We start from the raw sequence: 21,510 nt of genomic DNA, 5'->3' as shown, positions 1-21,510 counted from the left end.
CGTTCAGGAATAAGTGCACTCCGCTATCTAGAAGGCTAAAGTTAGTTGTGACTAATACATTGATTTGAATATACATCTTGCTCTGTTATCAAAAGTGTTGGAAAAACTTGTCAACAATCAACTGACTGGCTTTTTTAAACCTTTATTTATCTAGGCAAGTCAGTTAAGAACATGACGGCCTACCGGGGAACAGTGGGTTAATTGCCTTGTTCAGGGGCAGAACGACAGATTTTTACCTTGTCAGCTCAGAGGGATTCGATCCAGCAACCTTTCGGATACTGGCACAATGCTCTAACCTCTAGGCTACCTGCTGCTATTTTATTGACTTGGTCAAAGCTTTTGATATGGTAGACCATTCCATTATTGTGGGTTAGCTAAGGAGAATTGGTGTCTCTGAGGGATCTTTGGCCTGGTTTGCTAACTACCTCAGAGTTGATTTATTTTATCTTTATTTAACTAGGCAAGTCGGTTAAGAACAAATTCTTAATTTCAATGACGGCCTAGGAACAGCAGGTTAACTACCTTGTTCAGGGGCAGAACAACATTTTTACCTTGTCAGCTTGGGGAGTCGATCTTGCAACCTTTCGGTTACTTTTCCAATGCTCTAACCACTAGGCTACCTGCCACCCCAAGAGTGCAATGTATAAAGTCAGAACATCTGCTGTCTCAGCCACTGTCTGTCACCAAGGGGGTACCCCAAGGCTCGATCCTAGGCCCCACACTCTTCTAAATTTACAGCAACAACAGGTCAGGCAGTAGGACACTCATCCATTTATATGAAGATGATAGACTTGTACTCAGCTGGCTACTCCCCAGATTGTGTTAAACGCATGCATTTCCCGCTGTGTAAACACATTCCAAATAGGATCAGGATAACTCCTGATAAACTGACTAACTGGCTTTGTTGATTCAGGTCTAACCAAGTTTTTAGTGTCACACTCTCAATGAAAACACAATTACACTACAGTTACATTAACATAAAATAGTAGTGACACACTGATGTGGGGTCTTCATGGAACACTGATGTAAGTCTTCATGGAAATGCAACAGAGACTAGGTCCCAGTTTTCATAAGGCATCTTAAAGCTAAATTCATTGTTAGAACCTTCACGGGGCATCGTTAAATCTCAGAGTTCTTTCCCAAATCCATCGTTACTAAAGTTGCACTTGAAAACGCTTGTTATTTACCATCTCCCTCAGACCACTCGTAAGAACAGCTAAGTGCGTAATTAGATGCGTTTTTTCCTACCGCGTCACTTCATACACAGAAGATCACCGCTAAACATAGAATCAAGATATTTGTCTCTCTGTGAAGGTCGATAACTTCACAGCGAAGTTGACTACGAATAAAGTTGCCAATGTCTTTAAAATTCTTACAAATAAGCAAAGGATAAAAATATGCTTCAAATGAAAACCCAGACGAGTGCATTAAAAGATAGTCGACCTACAGCTACATAGGCCTATATACGGAACTTCAAAGTTCATTTAGTTTGCTATTAGGCTACTGTCTATTTTTTGTACTCAATATATTTCATGATGTGTAGCCTAATGTGCACAATGACGTGCCAAATCCAGTGTTTTAAGATTTGCAGCCATAGGCGATAATCTTTCCATGAGCTGATCCATCGACAGTATTGTGGAATAATTATAATGTTTATGGTGTTATTTGAACGGAGAACGCTGATCCAAGAGCAGCACTGGCTTTTTTTGTCTCGATCCTATCTGTATCGACACATGCCTCAACAACGCACTTAGCGAACGTTCTCTCTGTGGTGTATTGAGAAACACATACTACATCTTCAGAAATATGGATGCATCATTAAAAACACTTGTATGCCTAAATTCCATCGCTATCGGGAAACCAGGCCCTGACTGTTTTTATTAGCGCCAAGCCACAACCATTAAAATCACTAGTACTGCAGTGAAACACCACCATTGCTTCAATGAGAGCTCTGGTGAGTAAGTGTATAAAGTGTATTTATTACATATGGCAAGTCAACTTGGAACTTGGGTATTGCATGTCTGGCATTGCATGATGGTCAGGGACTAAATTGATCGTGTGCGTGTACCATAGACAGACAAGTTTGTGGCCTGTAGGTGGCATAAAAAGTGGGGTTGGACCAGAGTTGTGTGTGTGGTCAGTGGTTCTTATTCACTTCTTGGTTGTCGAGTCCTCTGATCCGTATGACCTGTGTGTGTGGTCCCTTGTCCCTATGCCCGGGCTACCTGCAGCATCTCTCCCACGTCCAGCATCTTTTCCCTGGGCTTTCCCTTGATCTCTCCCCTCCTCGTCTCCTCACTGTCGATCTTCTCCCAGTCAGAGAACGAAACTGGCTTCACACCTACAGTCATGCACAGGGAGGTAGGTCGTTTTTGTAAAATATCAAGGTGGACGCTAACACTTGTGGAAGCTGATACTTAGTCCTCAACATACCTAAACATACCTAAACTCAGCAAAAAAAGAAACGACTGTTCCACAGGTACATGTCCATTGTTTATGGTTCATTGAACAAGCATGGGAAACAGTGTTTAAACCCTTTACAATGAAGATCTGTGAAGTTATTTGGAATTTTACAAATTATCTTTGAAAGACAGGGTCCTGAAAAAAGGAATGTTTCTTTTTTGTTGTTGCGGAGTTTACATTACAGTGGAGATACATTGTTATTATTATCCCTTTCTCTTTAGTCAGGCTCCGTTTATGGCATCTTAGTGACAGAGAAAGGTCTGTATGGAGTCAGCAAGATTACCATTTGCCTTAGGGGACTTCCAGACTGTAAATCTGAATTGAATTGAATCTAAAATTGAAAGCCCTCAGATCAAACTTAAATTTTTTTTTTTTTTTTAACATACAAATATATTCTTGTAAGATAGAATAGTTGCAATTTCGAAAATTGCCTGTGCGCCAGCAGTTTCTCTTTTGTCAGTCTTTAATTACTTGTTACTTTTATCTCTTATTCTTATCCGTATGTTTTTAAACTGCACTGTCGGTTAGGGTCTCGTAAGTAAGCATTTCACTAGAAGGTCGACACCTGTTGTATTCAACGCATGTGACTAATACAATTTGATAGTCACTCAATTAACCAATGTCAGCTAAGATTTTTAGATTGCTAAGTTAGTTTAGCGGCCAGCTATTTAAACTTGTTATCATGGTCGAATTACGGTCTGGGGGAGGCTCCATTGATTTTGTTATTCAGTCTCGTCCAGATATCATTAAAAACCGCAAACATTTCTCTCCACCCTATGGTAAAATCAAATCAAATTGTATTTGTCACATACGCCAAATACAACAGGTGTAGGTAGACCTTACCTTAAATGCTTACTTATAAGCCCTTAACCAACAATGCAGTTTAGAAAATAGAGTTAAGAAACTATTAACTAAATAAAATAGTTCATTATGATTTTTTTTTTTAACACAATAAAATAACAATAATAAGGCCATAAACAGGGGGTACCGGTATCGAGTATATGTGTGGAGGTACAGGTTAGTCATGGTAATTTGTACATGTAGGTAGGGCTAAAGTGACTGTGTGTGTTGTGGTGGGGGACAATGCAAATAGTCTGAGTGCCCATTTGATTAATTATTCAGGAGTCCTATGGCTTGGGGGTAGAAGCTGTTAAGAAGCATTTTGGACCTGGACTTGGCGCTCCGGTACCGATTGCCGTGCGGTAAAAGAGAGAACAGTCTGTCTAGGGTGGCTGGAGTCTTTGACAATTTTTAGGGCCTTCCTCTGACACTGCCTAGTTTATACAGTTGAAGTCGGAAGTTAACATACACTTAGGGTAGAGTCATTAAAACTTGTTTTTCAACCACAAATGTCTTGTAAACAAACTATAGTTTTGGCAAGTCGGTTAGGACAACTACTTTGTGCATGACATAAATCATTTTCCCAACAATTGTTTGCAGACATATTATTTAATTTATAATTCATTGTATCACAATTCCAGTGGGTCAGAAGTTAACATACACTAAGTTGACTGTGCCTTTAAACAGCTTGGAAAATTCCAGAAAATGATGTCATGGCTTTAGAAGCTTCTGATAGGCTAGTTGACATCATTTGAGTCAATTGGAGGTGTACCTGTGGATATATTTCAAGGCCTACCTTCAAACTCAGTGCCTCTTTGCTTGACATCATGGGAAATCAAAAGAAATCAGCCAAGACATCAGAAAAAAAACGCAGCCGTCATACCGCTCAGGAAGGAGACACGTTCTGTCTCCTAGAGATGAACGTACTTTGGTGTGAAAAGTGCAAATCAATCCTAGAACAACAGCAAAGGACCTTGTGAAGATGCTGAAGGAAACAGGTACAAAAGTATCTATATCCACATAACCTGAGAGGCTGCTCGGACAAGGAAGCCACTGCTCCAAAACCGCCATAAAAAAGCCAGATTACGGTTTGCAACTGCACATGGGGACAAAGAGTGTACTTCTTGGAGAAATGTCCTCGGCTCTGATGAAACAAAAATAGAACTGTTTGGCCATAATGACCATCGTTATGTTTGAAGGAAAAAGGGGGAGGGCTTGAAAGCCGAAGAACACCATCCCAACCGTGAAGCACGGGGGTGGCAGCATCATGTTGTGGGGGTGCTTTGCTGCAGGAGGGACTGGTGCACTTCACAAAATAGATGACATCTAGAGGGAGGAAAATTATGTGGATATATTGAAGCAACATCTCAAGACATCAGTCAGGAAGTTAAAGCTTGGTCGCAAATGGGTCCTTCCAAATGGACAATGATCCCAAGCATACTTCCAAAGTTGTGGCAAGATGGCTTAAGGACAACAAAGTCAAGGTATTGGAGTGGCTATCACAAAGCCCTGACCTCAATCATATAGCAAATTTGAGGGCAGAACTGAAAAAGCATGTTCGAGCAAGGAGGCCTACAAACCTGACTCAGTTACACCAGCTCTGTCAGGAGGAATGGGTAAAAAATTCACCCAACTTATTGTGGGAAGCTTGTGGAAGGCTACCCAAAACATTTGACCAAAGTTAAACAATTTAAAGGCAATGCTACCAAATACTAATTGAGTGTATGTAAACTTCTGACCCACTGGGAATGTGATGAAAGAAATAAAAGCTGAAAGAAATCATTATCTCTATTATTATTCTGACATTTCACATTCTGAAAATAAAGTGGTCATCCTAACTAACCTAAGACAGGGAATTTTTACTAGGATTAAATGTCAGGAATTGTGAAAAACTGAGTTTAAATGTATTTGGCTAAAGGGTATGTAAACTTCCTACTTCAACTTTAGGTCCTGGATGGCAGGAAGTTTGGCCCCAGTGATGTACTGGGCCGTACGCACTACCCTCTGTAGCACTTTATGGTTGGATGCAGAACAGTTGCCATACCAGGTGGTGATGCAAACGGTCAGGATGCTCTCAATGGTGCAGCTGTGGAACTTTGAGGATCTGGGGACCCATGCCAAATCTTTTCAGTCTCCTGAGGGGGAAAAGGCCTTGTCGTGCCCTGTTCATGAATTTCTTGACGTGTATGACCCATGATAGTTCGTTGGTGATGTGGACACCAAGGAACTTGAAACTCTCGACCCGCTCCACTACACCTGCGTCGATGTGAATGGGGGCGTGTTCAGTCCTCCTTTTCCTGTAGTCCATGATCATCTCCTTTGTCTTACTCACGTTGAGGGAGAGGGTGTTTTCCTGGCACCACACTGCCAGGTCTCTGACCTCCTCCATATAGGCTGTCTCATCATTGTCGGTGATCAGGCCTAGCACCGTTGTTGTCAGCAAACTTAATGATGGTGTTGAAGTCGTGCTTGGCCACGCAGTCATAGGTGAACAGGGAGTACAGAAGGGGACTGAGCACGCACCCCTGAGGGCCCCAGTGTTGAGGATCACAGTGGCAGATGTGTGGTTGCCTACCCTTACCACCTGGGGACAACCTGTCAGGAAGTTTAGGATCCAGTTGCATAGGGAGGTGTTTAGTCCCAGTGTCCTTAGCTTTGTGGGCACTATTGTGCTGAACGCTGAGGTATAGTTAATGAACAGCATTGTCACTTAGGTGTTCCTTTTGTCCAGGTGGGAAAGGGCAGAGTGGCGTGTGATTGAGCTTCATCTGTGGATCTGTTGGGGCATTATGCTAATTGGAGTGTGTCTAGGGTATCTAGGATGTTGTTGTTGATGTGAGCCATGGCCAGCCTTTCAAAACACTTCAACGGTACCAACGGTAGCCATTTAGGAAGGTTACCTTCGCATTCTTGGGCACAGGGACTATGGTGGTCTGCTTGAAACATGTATGTAGGGAGAGTTTGAACATGTCAGTGAAGACACTTGCCAGTTGGTCCACGTATGCTTGGAGAACACATCTTGGTAATCCGTCTGGCCCCGCGGCCTTGTGAACATTGACCTGTTTAGAGGTCTTGCTCACATCATCTACGTGTATAATTGCAGGTAATTAGCTGTAAAACAGAAATGCACATGTGGGTACGCCGACCCAAGAGGATCTGTGGTCCCTCATGATGAATTCAGATTTTTGTTGTGGCCCCCACTCCCATCAAAGTTACCTATCCCTGATGTAAATAGTACATGCAAGAAGTTAAAACACAAATAACAGCACTGCAGGCGTAACACCGGTACACTGCTGTACTGCATTTACTGTACGTACTATTGCACACAAGAAGTTTCCTCACAGGAAAAATGTTGTTATTTGAAGTGAATTGAATCATTTTAATAATCAACACAGTGCTAAGGAGTTGCAGTACCTCTTTTCTCCAGGAGGGCGGAGACCCCCTGTGAGCCAGGCTTGACGGTGGATACATCCAGTGTTCCTTTGCCAATGTCCTGTAGCAGAGTCCTGGCTGTGTCAAAGCTGTCGTTCATGGTGGTGGCTATCACCCCCGTGGGACCCCTCTTCACCCAGCCACTGCAGTACAGACCTGCCGACACACACACACACACACACACACACACACACACACACACACACACACACACACACACACACACACACACACACACACACACACACACACACACAGAGGTTAAAGTTCAATCCAAAAGGGACCCATTTTTCCAATTAGCTTGTGTTTAAGGCAGGCAGACGAACGCACCCATACACACCTGCAGTCTGCTGCACGCGGCCCATAGTGTTGGGGATGATGGCTTTTCGGGCGTCGAAGGGGACGGCGGGGTCGATGAGAAGGCTCTTGTAGCCGATGCTGCTGATGACTAGGCCGCACTCCACATCTTCCACCTCACCGGTGGCCACTGCCCTCACCCCCTCACCGTCGCCCTGGGGAGAGACAGAGAGAGGCCGGGGCCAGCTTAACCTAGGCGCTTCTCTGTTCCAGCTTCAGACAATATGGCCTTGTCTTGTGTTTAATGAAAAAGGTTTTATTGGGTTTATCTGGGAAGGTAGGGACAATCAATTACGACAGAGGGTAAGAGGGTAAGCTCAAGAGATGATCCCACAGTATATCTATTCCTAAAGCACCCGGCTCACCTCCAGCCGATTGACAGCCAATCGTATCCCTGCGGCCCTGATGAGGTCAGTGGAGGGGAGGACCTCCAGGGGCTTCCGGAGGAAGCGGAATCCCCAGGCCCGCTCTGTCCTGTTTCGTCTCTCCAACTCCTCCTCCCCTGGAGTCTCTATTGCAGCCTTCAGCAGCAGCTCGGTCAGACGCTTCCTGGGCCTGGCCAGCGCTGAGAGGACACACACACAATTACAGTCAAATTATACTGACAAAAATAAACAAGTTGAACAAAAGCTAGGGGGGAAGTATCAACACATACCTACAGTTCAGGCATAAACCCAAATAAGACAGCCCACACACATAGGAATCTACACTAACCCTTGGTTGAAACTTTCAGGTACTTTTCCGAGACACCACATGTTGCCAAACTAGCTCCTACACGTCAAACTTGTTTCAATTTCTTTTTCCGTGCAAAAAGAATCCCTCAGGCTGTCTGAAGAAGCACCGTTCCAATAGATAATCTCCATTATGTCATCCACTTAGCCGAAAGGTTGCTGGGTCGGTGAAAAATCTGCGATGTGCAAGGCACTTAACCCTAATTCCTCCTTTAAGTTGCTCTGTATGTTGCTCTCCTGTAAGTCGGCTAAATGACTCAAAATGACTCAATGTAAATGTAAGATGAAAATCCATAGTCCTATACTCAATATGGTTAAGAAAATACTGTGAATATGTGACTGACAATTGAGTAAATAATTCAGACTTCTGAAACGCCCTCACAAGACTGTGATAGCAGAGCGGACAGTCTAGATTAGAGACAGTTTATCATGGGGAACAGGTTGATGGGAAGGCAGAGAGAGAGAGATGCTGGTTTGAAGACAAGGGAGAATTTACAAATGGATGTTAATCTGATTCTGTAACCATTGACGATCTGGGTTATGGTAGAGCAAACATATACTGCTGCTGGTCTGCAGAGTTCCGACATGATTGAGAGGGGGGAGTTTGGAGCATATTCCTTGTCAGATAGATGGTCCCAATGGAGGCCTTAGGGAGGGGGAAGGTGCTGTTGAGGCCTGTGAAGGGTTAGTGTGTGACATCACATTACTAAGGACAAGGATAAAAGTCAATAGCAGAAGATTTTAATGAGAGAAACCTTAAGAGGAACTAAACAGCCGTGTCTCACATTTAAGAGTTTCTGCTATGCCCTCAAACTCAGACGCCTCCATCTCTGGTCTGGTTCCAGGCAGGTTCACCATCTCTCTCAGCTCCTAGACACAACAACAAATAAACACCCACGAGTGTTTGCAAAAATAATGTTGATTTAACTACATACAAGCACAGGTGATGGTTATGAACGCAACTCTTAACTCTTTGTAATCTAGTTGTCTTAAGTGTTCGTCAAAGAAGTAGGACAAATTATAAGTAGAAAAAGTTACAGGTGTTTCATGTTTTTACATTTTTAGCTCACATATAATTTTAATCGAATAAATGTGGAAAAAAAACAAAATGAAGACATTAATAAATGCATTTCTATAACTTCCAAAATATTTGTTACAATGATAGGGGATTGCCAAGTTGGAGGCACGGTGGATTTAACACATTACCCCTGACCTGATCTGAGGGAAAGTTCATTTATAAAGATGTGGGGATGTTTAGGCAGATAAAAGGCTAAACCTTTGGCACGTATACTCACATGGCAAACCGTCACAGTCAATTGTATGTTGTGAATGGAAACTGTTCCACAATCTAGAATCACACTATGCAAAACCAACACAAATACTATGCAGTAATAAATAGTCCCTGATTTACAGAACAAAACAATTGCACTTGGAACTTTAAACCCTCATAAATATGAATTCATAATTTAGTGTTTGGACAATAAAAATACATACAATGTTAATCATCAAATGTGAATCATGAAATGTGAGACATCAACCTGTGTGCTCCCTGTGTTCTGCAACCCACCTGTAGTGGTCAGGGGTTAAGTGTTAGGGGTCAGAGCCTCACCTTAATAGTGCAGGCCACCTGTAGGGGTCCCCTGCGCCCCACAATGAGCACCCTGCGGACACTGCTTTCTGCCAGGGCATCTAGTGCATGCTGGGTGATATCAGTCTTCTACACGGGAATGAGACAGAGAAGGGGTTACATGGAGACACCTGACACTTAGCAATAATTATATATCCAGAGTAGAGGTTGACCGATTAATCAGAATGGCCGATTAATTAGGGCCGATTTCAAGTTTTCATAACAATCGGTAATCTGCATTTTTGGACACCGATTATGGCCGATTACAATACACTCCACGAGGAGACTGCGGGGCAGGCTGACTACCTGTTATGCGAGTGCAGCAAGGAGCCAAGGTAAGTTGCTAGTTAGCATTAAACTTACCTTATAAAAAACAATCAATCTTGACATAATCACTAGTTAACTACATATGGTTGATGATGTTACTAGTTTATCTAGCTTGTCCTGTGTTGCATATAATCGATGCGGTGCCTGTTAATTTCTCATCGAATCACAGCCTACTTCGCCAAACGGGTGATGATTTAACAAGCGCAAAAAAAAGCACTGTCTTTGCACCAATGTGTACTTAACCATAAACATCAATGCCTTTCTTTAAAATCAATACACAAGTATATATTTTTAAACCTGCATATTTAGTTAATATTTCCTGCTAACATGAATTTAGTTTAACTAGGGAAATTGTGTCACTTCTCTTGCGTTCTGTGCAAGCAGAGTCAGGCTATATGCAGCAGTTTGGGCCGCCTGGCTCGTTGTGAACTGCTTGAAGACCATTTCTTCCTAACAAAGACCATAAGTCATTTGCCAGAATTGTACATAATTATGACATACATTGAATGTTGTGCAATGTAACAGCAATATTTAGACTTAGGGATGCCACTGGTTAGATAAAATACAGAACGGTTCCGTATTTCACTGAAAGAATAAAAGTCTTGTTTTCGAGATGATAGTTTCCGGATATGACCATATTAATGACCTAAGGCTTGTATTTCTGTGTGTTATTATAATTAAATTATGATTTGATAGAGCAGTCTGACTGAGCGGTGGTAGGCAGCAGCGGGCTCATAAGCATTCATTCAATTTGCCAGCAGCTCTTCGCGGTGCTTCAAGCATTGCGCTGTTTATGACTTCAAGCCTATCAACTCCCGAGATTAGGCTGGCAATACTATAGTGCCCATAAGAACATCCAATAGTCAAAGGTATATGAAATACAAATGGTATAGAGAGAAATAGTCCTATAATTCCTATAATAACTACAACCTAAAACTTCTTACCTATGAATATTGAAGACTCATGTTAAAAGGAACCAGCTTTCATATATTCTCATGTTCTGAGCAAGGAACTTGAACGTTAGCTTTTTTACATGGCACATATTGCACTTTTACTTTCTTCTCCAACACTGTGTTTTTGCATTATTTAAACCAAATTGAACATGTTTGATTGTTTATTTGAGACTAAATAGATTTTGATATATTATATTAAGTTAAAATAAAAGTGTTCATTCAGTATTGTTGTAATTGTCATTATTACAAATATATATATTGTAATAATGAACAATTCGCCGATTAACCGGTATCGGCTTTTTTTGGTCCTCCAAAAATCGGCATCGGCGTTGAAAAATCACAATCGGTCGACCTCTAATCCAGAGATATGCAGATTTTGATTGTTTTCTTTCTGTGTGCTTTAACATTTTATACACAATGACAGGATTCAGGCTTTGACAGAGAGAGATCAGATATAGAATGTATTTGGGTAGATACGTGGCAGCATATCTCTAGCCTGACTACCCATCCACATTGCTCTGTCCAAACTAGCGTTTCTTCTCCACAATGAGTCCGGGTTTGCTTTCCTCCATTACGTTCTCTAGAATGCAAACACATTCTGAGAGTTCCGATTGGTCCCAGAAACCAATGGGTTGGCCCAGAGCTGGCCTACATGATGATGTTATCAACTTTGATATTGTGATTCGTTAGATTTGCTAGAGATTACCCATTTGCTGTTTAATTAGTTTTGTACAAGGGCCCTCATTTTGAGGTCAACACAAAAAACTTATAGGATGGCAGTTTCAGACAATGTTTGGAGCGATAGAGCAGCGGAATTAAATTTGGGATGAGTCGTCAGGCAAGCATATCTTACCTTCAGAATATCTACAGGAGATAGCAGTATCCTCGCAACATCCAGTGCCACGTTACCCTGCCCCAGAATGACAGCCGTCTCACAGCTCAGATCCGGCCTAAGCTAGTAGGATGGAGAAAGAGAAATGGAGAGGGACCGAGATAGACAGATTTATGTACAGCGCATTCAGAAAGTATTCAGACCCCTTGACATTTTCCACATTTTGTTACGTTTCAGCCTTACTCTTAAATTGACTAAATAAAATTCTCAGCAATCCACACACAGTACCCCATAATGACAGAGCAAAAACTGGTTTTTAGAAACATAAATACCTTATTTACATAACTATTCAAACCCTTTGCTATGAGACTCGAAATTGAGCTCAGGTGCATCCTGTTTCCATTGATCATCCTTGAGATGTTTCTACAACTTGATTGGAGTACACCTGTGGTAAATTCAATTAATTGGACATGATTTGGAAAGGCACATACCTGTCTATATAAGGTTACACAGTTCACAGTGCATGTCAGAGCAAAAACTAAGCCATGAGGTCAAAGGAATTGTCCGTAGACCTCCGAGACAGGATTGTGGCGAGGCACAGATCTGGGGAAGGGTACCCAAAACAATTCTGCAGCATTGAAGGTCCCCAAGAACAGAGGCCTCCATCATTCTTAAATGGAAAACATTTGAAAACAGAGACTCTTCCTAGAGCTGCCCCTCCGGCCAAACTGAGCAATCGGGGAGAAGGACATTGGTCAGGGAGGTGACCAAGAACCCGATGGTCACTGACAGAGTTCTAGAGTTCCTCTGTGGAAATGGGAGAACCTTCCAGAAGGTTCCACAACCATCTCTACAGCACGCCACCAATCAGGCCTTTATGGTAGAGTGGCCAGACGGAAGCCACTTCTCCGTAAAATGCACATGACAGCCCACTTGGAGTTTGCACCTAAAGCCTCTCAGACCATGAGAAACAAGATTTTCTGGTCTGATGAAACCAAGATTGAACTCTTTGGCCTGAAATCCAAGCATTACGTCTGGAGGAAACCTGGCACCATCCCTACGGTGACGCATGGTGGTGGCAGCATCATGCTGTAAGGACATTTGTCAGCGGCAGGGAGACTAGTCAGGATCGAGGGAAAGATGAATGGAGGAAAGTACAGAGAGCTACTTGATGAAAACCTGCTCCACAGCACTCAGGACCTCAGCACTCGGGTTCACCTTCCAACAGGACAACGACCTTAAGCACACAGCCAAGACAATGCAGGAGTGGCTTCGGGACAAGTCTCAATGTCCTTGAGTGGCACAGCCAGAGCCCGAACCCGATCTAACATCTCTGGAGAGACCTGAAAATAGCTGTGCAGCAAAGCTCCCCATCCAACCTGACAAAGCTTGAGAGTATCTGCAGAGAAGATTGGGAGAAACTCCACAAATGCAGGTGGCCAAGCTTGTAGCTTCTACCCAAGAAGACTCTATGCTGTAATCACTGCCAAAGGTGCTTCAATAAGTTACTGAGTAAAGGGTCTGAATACTTATGTAAATGTGATATTTACATTTTTTAAATTAGCAAAAATGTCTAAACCTGTTTTTGCTTTGTCATTATGGGTTGTTGTGTGTAGATTGACATGGGGGGAAAAAATATTTAACACATTTTAGAATAAGGATGTGGAAAAATGTGGAAAAGGTCAAGGGGTCTAAATACTTTCCGAAGGCACTGTATATCACTGAAATGTGTGTCGAAGCCTGTGATTTAAAAGCTCAGTACTTTCTCCTAACACCTCTGTAAATAGTTAGGACAACATTACCTCACTGTTTCTAGGCAGCCCATTGTACCAGCCGACAAAGTCTTTGGCAGAGTACACCCCAGCCAAGTCTTCCCCTGGTACACCCATTGTCCTGTTCCCCTCCGCTCCATAGCTCTACGGATACACACACACACACACACATAAATACTCACACTTAAAAGACACACACAGTGATTTAGGGGTGTAGATCTCTTTGGGGTGTAGTCTCACCAGCACCACAGCGTGGTAGGCTTCTTGAAGCTCCTCCACAGTGACGTCCTTCCCCACTCTCACATTGCCATGGAAACTACACCTGGCATGCTGGGCCGTTTGGGTGAAGGTGTTGATGACGTTCTGACGAGACCACAAGAAAAAAAGAGAGAGAGAGGAGAAGAGGGAAGAGAGAGAAGGAGAGATGCCATGATTCAATAAATTATATACATTTTGTCTGCTTCTGTCTGGCTATCATTTAATCAATCAATACTGACCTTGACCTCTGGATGGTCGGGGGCCACCCCAAATCTGACCAGGCCGAAGGGGACGGGTAGACGCTCGTAGATGTCCACCTGAACATCTGTCCGAGTCTTTTACAGACACACACACAAAAAAAGCCTTGCTTACACTTAAAAACATGCCAGTATGAACCAAACATATGTTGACACTGACTCAGGCCTGGGCAACTCCAGTCCTCGGGGGCCTGATAGGTGTCACACTTTTTCCCCATCCCCAGCAAACACACCTGATTTAAACTAATTGCATTTTTAACTGAAGATCATGATTAGTTGATTATTGGAGTCAGGTGTGTTGGCTGGGGCAAAAGTGTGACACCAATCAGGCCCCTGAGGATTGGTGTTGCCCAGGCCTGCGTACTACTTTAGTTTGACTCTATTGACATATGCAGGGCTATATTTGACCCGACAGTATTGCTAGAGCAACACTGTCGGGTACTGTCAGACTTGGTAGGCTTTTATTTTAAAATAAGGGCTTTGTGTGCAAGTGCAGGAAATGTATTCATGCCATTTAACAACCGTGGACCACAAATAATGCTATCTTTACACATGGGAAATATACAAGTAGCAGCCAGTCGCTATGTACTGTATGTACCACAATACAAATGAGAGCTATTGATAGAGTAATCAGCAATTGATGACATAATTTCCTGGTTTACGAGCAGGCTCGGTAGCTGCCTGTAAAAATATGTTCCAAGCAAATTAGGCAATTGTGCACATACAATTTCTCAGATGATCTCTTAATATCACCAAGTATGGGTAAATCCATTTGAATTCAATCACTTTTTGACAGCATCACTTTGATATGAACAAAACCTTCCATATATATATTTTCCCATTGTCGAAGTTACTTTTTTGTCAGAAAGCTACTTTTAAAACTTGAATGCCAGAACATTCAAGAGATAGGTGCTCAAAGTTGACCTATATTGCTTACCCTACCATACCATGAGACATCCATGTCTTCATCACTGTTGAGATTGCTATCATTTAAAAGCTTACAAACAGGGCTGTCAAACTATTGTATACTTTTGTGAAAAAAACATTTAGTCAAATTGTATTTTTTTTTGTTTTACCTTAAACGTCAATTATCTAAAAACGCCTCAACTCAAGATTTTTTTTCGTCTGTTTCGTCTGTTGTTTTAACCCAATGAGTCCCACCATAACGCCAGCACGTTTTGGACTTCTAACCTCTTGAAAAACACATTGTGTGTCTACAGACTTCTGCGTTATACCATTGGATATGTCTATTTCTTCTGCAGCCATAGATACCAACTGTGTGATTAGAGCGGTGCTCACAAGCTTATACAAAAGTTATTGAAAGGTAAGGTAGACAATCTCAGGACAGTGCCTAGAATAATGTAATGAGCTCACAGCTGCTGTCACAAACTCTACACGGTTGTCACGGACTAGTTGGATATTCATTTCCCAGTGAGCAAACCTTTTCTGTAGTTTTTTGTACTTACAGCATTCATAAATTCAATTTTAATCAGGTTTTTGCTTTGGCTGACTTTCTTTTTTTATTATTGATTTTTGCCACAAAAACTCATGAATGCAACTGTTTATGTCAAATTGGTTTGTGTTCTACTTGTAGCCCCTGGTTGTCCTGAAAAGAAAATGGTAAATCACTGCATTGTGATGCTAAATATAAGGGCTGGACAGGCAGATAAATGAAAAGACAATTTTTGATGGGGTATCGGGACTGAGGGTTAAATTATACCATAGCAAACCTAATGAAATCATAGGAATATGGATAATAGAATAGACGCAACCATTTAAGTTGACATTCGACAATAGGTGGGCCGGCAGCCATCTTTGGGGTAGTAATTAGAACTTAACATTTCAATTAAATGTTTATGTCAATGGTGTACTAGGTAAATTGCAGTGGTCTGAAGGGATTGGTCCATTCTATTTCTATGATTGAAATGACACCCACCCGGTATTCAAGAGCATGTAGTGTCTCAACTGATAGTGGGCACAACACAAAAACCTAAAATGATGTAAAGTAGGGTCTAAGTAAGCTACAGCGTATGCAATATTTTTTAGTTGATGCCTTTTTAAATAACTGATGTTAAAAAAGTTTTTAAAAAGTTGACAAAAAAAATAAGTGATTGAATTCAAATTCAAACCCATATTTTACATTTACTCTAGTAAAAAGAGTTGTCACTAGTTACCACAGCCACAACGTTTAAATGGGCAATATCATAACATAAAAACATTTGCTTTTTGATCTTAATTTAAAGTTAGGGCATAAGGTTAGCAGTGTGGTTAAGGTTAGCCCAATACATTACACATAAAAGTAATTGGACGAAGGCGTCTTCTGTATGGGGGAATTTTAATCGGAATGGCCGATTATCGGTCAACCTCTAGTCGAGACCCAGGGTCTCGAGCTTAATGACGAATTTGGAGGGTACTATGGCGTTAAATGCTGAGCTGTAGGCGATGAACAGCATTCTTACATAGGTATTCCTCTTGTCCAGATGGGTTAGGGCAGTGTGATTGCGATTGCGTCGTCTGTGGAACTATTGGGGCAGTAAGCAAATTGGAGTGGGTCTAGGGTGTCAGGTAGGGTGGAGGTGATATGGTCCTTGACTAGTCTCTCAAAGCACTTCATGATGACAGAAGTGAGTGCTATGGGGCGATAGTCATTTAGCTCATTTACCTTAGCTTTCTTGGAAACAGGAACAATGGTGGCCCTCTTGAAGCATGTGGGGACAGCAGACTGTGATAGGGATTGATTGAATATGTCCGTAAACACACCAGCCAGCTGGTCTGCGCATGCTCTGAGGACTCGGCGATGTATGCCGTCTGGGCCGGCAGCCTTGCGAGGGTTAACACGTTTAAATGTTTTACTCACATTGGCTGTGATGAAGGAGAGCCCGCATGTTTTGGTAGCGGGCTGTGTCGGTGGCACTGTAATGTCCTCAAAGCGAGCAAAAAAGCGGTTTTGTTTGTCTGGGAGCAAGACATCGGGGTCCGCAACGGGGCTGATTTTCTTTATGTAGTCCGTGATTGACTGTAGACCCTGCCACATACCTCTCGTGTCTGAGCCGTTGAATTGCGACTCTACTTTGTCTCTATACTGACACTTAGCTTGTTAGATTGCCTTGCGGAGGGAATAGCTACACTGTTTGTATTCGGTCATGTTTCCGGTCACCTTGCCCTGATTAAAAGTGGTGGTTCACGCTTTCAGTTTCACGCGAATGCTGCCATCAATCCACGGTTTCTGGTTGGGGAAGGTTTTAAAAGTCGCCGTGGGTACAACATCACCGATGCACTTGCTAATAAACTCCCTCACCGAATCAGCATATACAGCAATGTTGTTGTTCGATGCTATCCGGAACATATCCCAGTCCATGTGATCGAAGCAATCTTGAAGCGTGGAATCAGATTGGTCGGACCAGCAGTGAACAGACCAGAGCACGGGTGTTTCCTGTTTTAGTTTCAGAATCCCTAACCCATCTGGACAAGAGGAATACCTATGTGAGAATGCTGTTCATCGACTACAGCTCAGCATTTAACACCATAGTACCCTCCAAACTCGTCATCAAGCTCGAGACCCTGGGTCTCGACCCCGCCCTGTGCAACTGGGTACTGGACTTCCTGACGGGCCGCCCCCAGGTGGTGAGGGTAGGTAACATCTCCACCCCGCTGATTCTCAACACTGGGGCCCCACAAGGGTGCGTCCTGAGCCCTCTCCTGTACTCCCTGTTCACCCACGACTGCGTGGCCATGCACGCCTCCAACTCAATCATCAAGTTTTGCGGACGACACAACAGTGGTAGGCTTGATTACCAACAACGACGAGACGGCCTACAGGGAGGAGGTGAGGGCCCTCGGAGTGTGGTGTCAGGAAAATAACCGCATACTCAACAAAACAAAGGAGATGATTGTGGACTTCAGGAAACAACAGAGGGAGCACCCCCCTATCGACGGGACAGTAATGGAGAGGGTAGTAAGTTTCAAGTTCCTCGGCGTACACATCACGGACAAACTGAATTGGTCCACCCACACAGACAGCGTTGTGAAGAAGGCGCAGCAGCGCCTCTTCAACCTCAGGAGATGAAGAAATTTGGCTTGTCACCAAAAGCACTCACAAACTTCTACAGATGCACAATCGAGAGCATCCTGTCGGGCTGTATCACCGCCTGGTACGGCAACTGCTCCGCCCACAACCGTAAGGCTCTCCAGAGGGTAGTGAGGTCTGCACAACGCATCACCGGGGGCAAACTACCTGCCCTCCAGGACACCTACACCACCCGATGTCACAGGAAGGCCATAAAGATCATCAAGGACAACAACCACCCGAGCCACTGCCTGTTCACCCCGCTATCATCCAGAAGGCGAGGTCAGTACAGGTGCATCAAAGCTGGGACCGAGAGACTGAAAAACAGCTTCTATCTCAAGGCCAGACTTTTAAACAGCCACCACTAACATTGAGTGGCTGCTGCCAACACACTGCCTCAACTCCAGCCACTTTAATAATGGAAATTGATGTAAAAATATAATCACTAGCCACTTTAAACAATGCTACTTAATATAATGTTCACATACCCTACATTATTAATCTCATATGTATATACTGTACTCTATATCATCTACTGCATCTTTATGTAATAGATGTATCACTAGCCACTTTCAACTATTCCACTTTGTTTACCCTACATTACTCATCTCATCTCATATGTATATACTATACTCAATACCATCTACTGCATCTTGCCTATGCCGTTCTGTACCATCACTCATTCATATATCTTTATGTACATATTCTTTATCCCTTTATACACACAAGTGTAAGGTAGTAGTTGTTTAATTGTTAGGTTAGATTACTTGTTGGTTATTACTGCATTGTCGGAACTAGAAGCACAAGCATTTCGCTACACTCGCATTAACATCTGCTAACCATGTGTATGTGACAAATAAATTTGATTTGATAAGGGCCTCCCGGGTGGCGCAGTGGTTAAGGGCGCTGTACTGCAGGGCCGGGCGCAGTGCGCGCTAACCAAGGTTGCCAGGTGCACAGTGTTTCCTCCGACACATTGGTGCGGCTGGCTTCCGGGTTGGATGCGCGCTGTGTTAAGAAGCAGTTGGGTTGTGTATCGGAGGACGCATTACTTTCAACCTTCGTCTCTCCCGAGCCCGTACGGGAGTTGTAGCGATGAGACAAGATAGTAGCTACTAACAATTGGATACCATGAAATTGGGGAGAAAAAAAGTAAATAAATACATTGATTTGATTACTATGACCTATTTACTGCCTTTACCTCCTTACTTCATTTGCACACACGGTATAGATTTCTATTGACTGTACTTTTGTTTATAAATGTGTTTTTTTGGCCAAAGGATCAAATTCTCAGCTATGTAAACAATACAGAGCTGTAGCACAACAAAGACCTGGGTCTGGTGGATTACTGTAGGTGGGGAATTATGTCAACTCTGGGTGTAAAGTACACATTGGCTGCTGTCCCTTTTATCTAATCTCTATCCTTCCTGAAGTCTGCACTTGTTAACTTCCCCTCGTGGAATGGACTCCCTAGTTTACACTTCAGGGAAAAGGGCAATAAATTGGAACAGGATTTTGGGAAAGCTCTGATCCAAGATTTGTGCCTAAGGGAAGCATCTACCCAATGGTTCAAATCTTGGGGACGGTAGCACTGAGACATCACTCACCTTGACTAGGTGTTGTGCAGTGTAGAAGCCAGCTGGGCCACCTCCAACTATGCACACCTTGGCACTGGAGGCAGGTGTGGTGGAAAGTCCACACACACCTGTATAGACACAAGCCAGAATGAGCAATGACGACCCATGTATGTAGCTAACTCATTCTATGTCACTACATGGTAATTTTATCTGTCAATATAGGCTAGTGTCAGACATATAAATATCTGTTACTAAATCACTATTCTGTCCAGACCTGTAGATGTGTCGTTTTACTCTAAGCAGGGTGAATTACTGCATGCACTTGGAGACCAGTGTCCATTGTTTGCCCCCCTTCTTACCATGGAATCGTGTGATCCTCCCGCACCTTGCCGAAGTCAGAAATAACTTTAAAATCTGGACCTTGCACAACGCAGCTTTATGAGTGCTCATCTTCACAACTCATCAATCGTCCAGGAAATGTCTCTTTGGTAGGCGGCTAGCGAGACTAGCTTGTAGTTTGGTCCAGACTGATCTTTGGTCATAACGTTAAATGCAGAAGAGACAAGGCACTAGGACAGGAATGGATTACGGGCGAGATTATCAATCACTTCATCTCTTCCGGCGGCGTGTGCGCTCCAGTTGTCACACAATAATGAAAACACAATTAATCAGATAGCTGGTACATTGCAAATAGGTAGCTAGCTAGCGTTAGTAACTAAATAAATGCACAGTCATTCATTAAAAGTACAATTGTTCCCCTACTAGATAACTAACCATCCACAGTGTAGTAGCTACGTGAGTGTGCTAGCCACAGTGCTGCAGATGACCGTGGGTGCGTTTGTTGACAAATTAATTCAACAGGATTAGCTAGCTACCTCGCTCAACTGGTTAGGTTTATGCGATTTAGAGTTAATTATTAGACAAACTAAATTAGCTAGCTATTCTGAAAAATGTGGCACTTGCCATACGTGAAGGTAGATTACATTTTAAAACAATAGTGGAAGACTTGAAACAAATGTAAATCATATGTCAAAAACTAACCGTTTATCATGTGTTCCGTCCAAAGTATCTCGTCCTGAAAATACAGCTGCATACAGAGTTCCGGGTTAAAGCTAACTGCACCTTGACAAATGGCATTATAGAGATAATAATCTCTAAACCCAAGGTAATAGTGGGTCAATGTCTTGGATTTATCAGGACCCCAGGGTACACACACGCACAGTTACATAACAAGACCTTGCTTTTGAATTTCTGGCGCCCTTGAATGAACATCACTGTGTTTTTTGTTGGGTTTCTACATCAAATAAATTCAATAGCTTCTGCACCATGTTTTATTTTGAAGTTTAAATGAATTACTATGTCCTCTCTTTCAGACACCATAATGCATTCTTAGATTAGACATTGACAAGCCCTAGATAATTGCCTCATGAAATTCCCCTGTAGAGTGCCAAATTCTCATAAACTCTACAATATCTGTTAGCAGTGGCAATGTTAGCATATAAATCTTGGTGGGGCAAACAAAATATATATTTTTTAGATGCATGCCAGCAAAGCCACTACACAACACAACACTAAACAATACATCAACTGCACTATAACGGTGACAAACGGTGCCCACAAACTGTTAGGGCCTACATATCAGAGCTTTCTTTTCAGCACCATGGAGTGAATCCTTACCACGTTCCACCTGGCTATCAGCGGAGCCCTGTCTGGCAGCGAAACAGTTCATTCAGCATAATTTACTGCCTTTCTAAAAAAAAACATAGCTGATATGGCTGACTTGCTTAAACAAATGTGGTTTCTACTGACAATTGAAATGTACAAACTATGGCATAAGGGAACGATGAGTAGATAAAAGGCAATCCGTAATTCCGATTAAGATATTAGTGAGCGAGCTAAGATGGACAAAGTCAATATGAATTTGTTCAGCATTTTTCAAAAGCGATTCAGAACATGGTCCATTCTTACAGTATTGTCCCTGTACACCAAGTCAGAACAGTAGGATAAATAAGGGGGCA

At 42.7% G+C, this 21,510-nt stretch overlaps 1 protein-coding gene across 2 annotated transcripts; it reads right to left on the bottom strand.

The window, feature by feature from the left end:
- Nucleotides 1-126: 126 nt before the first annotated feature.
- Nucleotides 127-20,575, bottom strand: LOC139376646 (ferredoxin reductase). 2 transcript variants are annotated; one of them, XM_071119463.1, is made up of 13 exons: nt 20,534-20,575; nt 19,852-20,061; nt 19,523-19,620; nt 13,832-13,927; nt 13,575-13,697; nt 13,365-13,478; nt 11,584-11,685; nt 9,433-9,540; nt 8,609-8,693; nt 7,458-7,657; nt 7,076-7,247; nt 6,718-6,891; nt 127-2,341 (listed from the first exon to the last, which is right to left on the bottom strand). In XM_071119463.1, the coding sequence occupies exons 2-13, from the start codon at nt 19,940-19,942 to the stop codon at nt 2,211-2,213; spliced, it is 1,494 nt and encodes a 497-aa protein (XP_070975564.1). In that variant the 5' UTR covers nt 19,943-20,061; nt 20,534-20,575; the 3' UTR covers nt 127-2,210. The 2 variants fall into 2 exon arrangements, with proteins under 2 accessions (XP_070975564.1, XP_070975565.1); XM_071119464.1 differs by having other exon boundaries at nt 19,852-20,024; nt 20,534-20,569.
- Between the last annotated feature and the right edge of the window lie 935 nt (nt 20,576-21,510).

This window comes from Oncorhynchus clarkii, chromosome 20 (genome assembly GCF_045791955.1).
Source record: "Oncorhynchus clarkii lewisi isolate Uvic-CL-2024 chromosome 20, UVic_Ocla_1.0, whole genome shotgun sequence".
Classification (NCBI taxonomy): Eukaryota; Metazoa; Chordata; class Actinopteri; order Salmoniformes; family Salmonidae; genus Oncorhynchus; species Oncorhynchus clarkii.
Note: the sequence above shows the minus strand (reverse complement) of the source record. Positions and strands in the feature narration are given on the sequence as shown.

Coding starts and splice junctions, on each gene's coding strand:
- LOC139376646 (XM_071119463.1), bottom strand. CDS start 19,942: ATGAGCACTCATAAAGCTGCGTTGTGCAAGGTCCAGATTTTAAAGTTA. Junction 13,928..19,522: donor CTGCACAACACCTAGTCAAG/GTGAGTGATGTC, acceptor TGTCTGTAAAAG/ACTCGGACAGATGTTCAGGT. Junction 6,892..7,075: donor CCGCGTGCAGCAGACTGCAG/GTGTGTATGGGT, acceptor GTGTGTCGGCAG/GTCTGTACTGCAGTGGCTGG.